The 4,896-nt window shown below is 34.4% G+C and overlaps 1 protein-coding gene across 2 annotated transcripts; it reads left to right on the top strand.

The window, feature by feature from the left end:
- Positions 1–958: 958 nt before the first annotated feature.
- Positions 959–4,532, top strand: LOC140968390 (transcription factor bHLH49-like). 2 transcript variants are annotated; one of them, XM_073429325.1, is made up of 9 exons: positions 959–1,248; positions 1,769–2,644; positions 2,776–3,003; positions 3,125–3,190; positions 3,267–3,335; positions 3,556–3,627; positions 3,714–3,881; positions 3,973–4,060; positions 4,144–4,532. In XM_073429325.1, exons 2-9 carry the CDS (start codon positions 1,838–1,840, stop codon positions 4,179–4,181), a joined length of 1,536 nt encoding a protein of 511 aa, XP_073285426.1. In that variant the 5' UTR covers positions 959–1,248; positions 1,769–1,837; the 3' UTR covers positions 4,182–4,532. The 2 variants fall into 2 exon arrangements, with proteins under 2 accessions (XP_073285426.1, XP_073285427.1); XM_073429326.1 differs by having other exon boundaries at positions 1,646–2,644.
- The last annotated feature ends 364 nt before the right edge of the window (positions 4,533–4,896 follow it).

Here is a 4,896-nt window from a genome sequence, read left to right as displayed (position 1 = left end):
TTTTTTTTTTTTTTATGTAAAATCAAATAAAAACTTGGAGTTAAATTATAAGTTGAATTATATACAAGTAGAATGGACTAGGATAGAAGGAATGAATATGAAAAATTGCCATAAAAATTGTAAAAAAGGCAATGATTAATATTAATAATCAAATGAATTAAATAATATATTAAACTTTATAAAATGCAATACAGTTGGCTTGCGGTCAGTTGCCAGCGCTCAAGGCATTGTTTTCTTTATGTTTACTAAAATACACGCGGAGAAAGTTCACAACTCAAACTAAAGTTGATTGCACATAAATACCTTAGGTGCACATCATGATTATTATTAAATATAAAAAAATTCTTATAATAGTAAATTGAAATACATGATCGTAGAAATAAGGTTGTATTTGAGGTGATGAATTTGAAATCCGTAGATTTCTATCATAGTTTTAGTCTTAACAACGAATCAATATATGAAATCTTAAATCTATGTATTACTTATTTACACACAGTTACATAAAGGAGAATGAATTTTAAATGTCTCTATTATTGGATAGATTTAAAAGTAGGCAAAAACTTGTGTGAGATGGTCCCACGGGTCGTATTTTGTGAGAAATGTATCTTATTTGGGTAATCCATGAAAAAGTATTACTTTTTATGTTAAGAGTATTATTTTTTATTGTGAATATTGGTAGGGTTGACCCGTCTCACAGATAAAGATTCGTGAGACCGTCTCACAAGAGACCTACTCTTAAAAGTAGCGTTATAACATGTGAATTTGAAATTAATCATCTAACTTCTCTAAAACTACAAATTTATATTTGAATATATTTGAAATCTATCGAGAACTTAAAAAAAAAAAAAATTATTTGACCGTATCAGATAACTATATTCAACGAATTAAATACTCTACATCCCTTGTTAATCATGAAGACCGTTTTTTGTTTTGATTTTTTTTAAAAAAAAATGCAAGGCATGAGTATAAATCCAGTATCTTCCTAACTTAACTGTCCTCTCCATTTCCTCTAAAGAATCTACAAAATTTCTATCTTTTTTTCATTTCATTTCCTTCTCCTGAATTAGTATCTGCTTTCTGATCTTTCTTCTGTTTGGATCAGTTTCCTTGAATTTATAGTTTCAAGGTTTTGCAAATCTGTCTGGAGTTTAAGATTCTTGGAAAACTTGATATTTTCATTAAAGAAGAGAAAAAGGGCTGCTTAAAACAGTGCAGAGTTCCTTAAAGGCAACGCACAATCTGAAAATGGTATCTTTGTTCTTGTTCTTTTCCCACTTTGGATTTTGTATTTCGGATTATTTACTCAATGGGTTGCTTTTTCTCCGATCAGTGGATTTTTTTTTTTAAAAATGAGTTAATGAATGTGTGTGTAGTTGTATTTATGGTACTGCAATTAATACCTCTGTTTGAGTTGACTGCCTACTACTTTATTGAACTGCCTGTGTTTCTTTTCCTGGGCATTAATGGCTTTCCTGCTTTAATTTTTTGAAGGACTGCTTAATTTCAGTGAAAAAACTTGGGAAATAGTTGTAACAGTTAATGTTTATCCTGGAATCGACGCATTTGTTTGGCGTTCTATGGTGTTTTCTTGGATTCATTGAGCTATAAAGTTGGTTGAAGTAATTTATTTGATCTCCCTTTTCAGCTGTAACTGAGAGGATACAGCTTTGACACTGCACCTATCTTTCGTTTGCTCAATTATGGAATTTGATAGAAATTTTGGGGCTTTTCTTAGGGTGGTTTCCTATCTAATTATACATTTTTCCAGGTTGTTTCTTGATCCTTTGCTGAAACTGTAGAGAAGCGCGGTTGTTATCTTGTATTTTGTAAAAGAAAGATGAACACTTCTTGTAAGGACAATAATCATGAGCAAGAGAAGATGACTGAGAATCCTGTAAACTATCATGCGCCAAATGTACTATCAGATTGGCAAATAAATGGGAACAATTTACCAATTGCATCTTTAGGAACGACTCGATTAGGAAATTCTACGGTGGAGTCTTCTGATTGTTCCACCACATTTATGCCGGATTCTTTTTTACCTCCAGTTTTCGATCAACCTAGCAATGGACATAGTTTAGGCTATTTTGACACGAGTTTCCAGAATCAAGCTAGCAGTTCAAGTGGCCTTGGTCCAGTTCGAGTGGGTATGAATTGGACTCAGAATGCAATGTTAAGAGGGAGTATCTATTTACCAGCTGTTCCTGGAATGGTTCCTCCAAGCTTGCCTCATTTCCCTACTGATCCGGCTTTTATTGAGCGTGCAGCGAGGTTTTCATGCTTCAGTGGAGGGAACTTTAGTGAAATAATGAACCCCTTTAGCATTCCAGACCGTTTGAATCCGTATTCTCATGGATTGGGACCAATGCAAAGGCCAAATGATGTAGTGGACACGACAGGAGTTCTGGAACAGGCTTTGGTACCTGGGGAGCTTTCTGTTGAAGGGACTACTCTCAAGAATGAGAGAAAAAGCCAGAGTTTTCGACAATCTTATGATGAAGCAAAACATGGAGTTGATGCGTCTACTAACGAGTCTGATGAGGCTGAATTCAGCGGCCGTGATTCACAAGAGGAGTTGGTTGATGCAGCTGAGGATTCCTCTGGTACCGGGCTTGGATCGAACAAGAGAAAAAGAACTCGTCAGGTCAAACATCATGTGTTTTTTTTGTTGGTTGGATGAATACTGATAGCTCTTAATTATCTTTACCACTACAAAGGTACTATAATTCATAATAATACTTCGTGTACTGATTTGCAATTGTTTCGGAATATCAGAATACCGAAAATAACGAAATTGTTGGAACCCCACTGCCACCTATTGAACCAATGAAGGACCAAGCTGAAATTAAATTAAAAGGTGATCAGAACCCCGCTTCCACCAGTAAACCCGGTGGCAAACACAGTCAGCAGGGCTCCCAAGGATCGGATCTGCCCAAGGAAGGATACATACACGTCAGAGCACGAAGAGGACAGGCAACAAATAGCCATAGTCTTGCTGAAAGGGTATGAAATTTGCTGTATTCTATTTGTTACATCATTTAAAATACCATTGTATCTTCCGTATATGGCAAGCTTCAGTGAAAAATTTCCTTTGGTATTGAATTTAGATTAGTTTATATTGTAGGTAAGGAGGGAGAAGATTAGTGAGAGGATGAAATTCCTTCAGGATCTCGTACCTGGTTGCAGCAAGGTTAATATTAGTTTTGTTAAGGCTCATTGTTGTAAGGATATTCATGTGCTAAATGTTGTTACTCATTTCTTAGCAGGTAACTGGAAAAGCAGTCATGCTCGACGAAATAATCAATTATGTGCAATCACTTCAACGACAAGTTGAGGTATGCGGAAAGTACTTTTTTTTTTATTGCTACCAATATTTAACTTCAATTGTTCTGTCATTTTTTTGCGCCTATGATCGTTTTAAAAGAGGAGAGTTTTAGAATGAAAAGAAATATTCCATCTTCATAGGGGCGTGTGTGGAAATTTTTTGTGTGTAGAATGATACAAAATCTTCTAGGATAGATTTACTTATGAAACTCTATTTCCACAATGTTCCAGTTCCTGTCAATGAAGCTTGCAACAGTAAATCCACGGCTAGACTTCAATATTGAAGCTCTTCTGGCTAAAGATGTAAGCAAAAGCCGCAATGTTCCAGCTCATTTCGTTATTTACCTAACTCAGATTCTTATCTAACTCAAATACTTAAATGAAAACAGATCCTACAACCTAGAGCTGGTATGCCATCTTCCCAGGCACTTCCACTTGATATGACAATGCTTTTTCCTGCGCTGCTTTCGTCGCAACCTGGACAAATCCAAACCAATCTTCCTTGTTCAGAAACATTTAGAAGACCCTTTAATTTACAATCATTCGCATTGGCTCAGGTAGTACATACTTTCTGTTGGACATAAAGAGTCTTGAGCAACATGTAGAATTGATTTTTCATTGAAAATTTTCTTATATCATCTTCCGCAGGTACCCGGTCTGTGGGATGGGGAACTTCACAATATCGTTCATACGGGCTTTAACACAAGTGGTCTTCTAAATAGCCAAGATTTAAGCGGTATCATTTAAATTCTTTAATCAAAATCATTTCCAGGCTGAAGATCTTTAGCTGATCACCCCAGTTTCTTGTCGCTTTTGCAGGTTCTCTACCAACGGGACACTTGAAAACCGAACCTTGATGTTCTCTCTGTATTGGGGATGACAGAAATTCCTGGGTCAGGCCTGACATAGATGGCGATTTGCTTTGTTCGTTTCCAAGAACTTATTCCTGGAAGATCACAGTATATCATCAAGGAATCGAAAAGTTTTTGCTGTCGAAGTGTGATCGCTTACTGTGGCAGTTCCTTAGGCAATGCTCAAGAAAGTTGAAGCGAGTTTTCGGATTTCTGAAGTGAGTTGCTCCCTATTTGCAGAAAAGAACTCTTGATGGAAATTATATATGTCTATATAAGTGTTTGATGCTGAAAAATATTTCCAATTGTGAAGTAACATAATTATTAATTATCATTTATATGTTTACTTTTTCTTATTATCAAGTGACACATGTGGTAAGTTTACATTTTGTCTATTAATTAATAATTAATACTAATCAGTCATTTTTTATGGTTATGATTTTGTACTTTTGATTTTTTCCTGTAGGCTTTTTTTCATTATAATATTTAATTATGAAATATTACATTCTATTTCATTAAAAAAAAACATTTTATTTCATTCTATATAGCTATAAAAGCGAGGATGATCTAATGTTTTCTAATTGTAAACGAATGTGAAAAAATAATGTTTGAGTTATATTTATATTTTAATTTGTATGCCGCAAAATAAGTCATCTCCGTATTCTTATATATTTGAGTTATATATATATTTGAGTTATATATATATATATATATATATATA

The sequence above is a fragment of the Primulina huaijiensis genome, unplaced genomic scaffold (assembly GCF_012295235.1).
Source record: "Primulina huaijiensis isolate GDHJ02 unplaced genomic scaffold, ASM1229523v2 scaffold35959, whole genome shotgun sequence".
Classification (NCBI taxonomy): Eukaryota; Viridiplantae; Streptophyta; class Magnoliopsida; order Lamiales; family Gesneriaceae; genus Primulina; species Primulina huaijiensis.
Note: the sequence above shows the minus strand (reverse complement) of the source record. Positions and strands in the feature narration are given on the sequence as shown.

Bases quoted from the DNA above. Each gene is read 5' to 3' on its own strand.
- LOC140968390 (XM_073429325.1), top strand. From the start codon at position 1,838: ATGAACACTTCTTGTAAGGACAATAATCATGAGCAAGAGAAGATGACT. The intron at 2,645-2,775 runs GTCAAACATCAT...TCGGAATATCAG, and splicing joins AGAGAAAAAGAACTCGTCAG to AATACCGAAAATAACGAAAT. The intron at 3,628-3,713 runs GTAAGCAAAAGC...AAATGAAAACAG, and splicing joins AAGCTCTTCTGGCTAAAGAT to ATCCTACAACCTAGAGCTGG.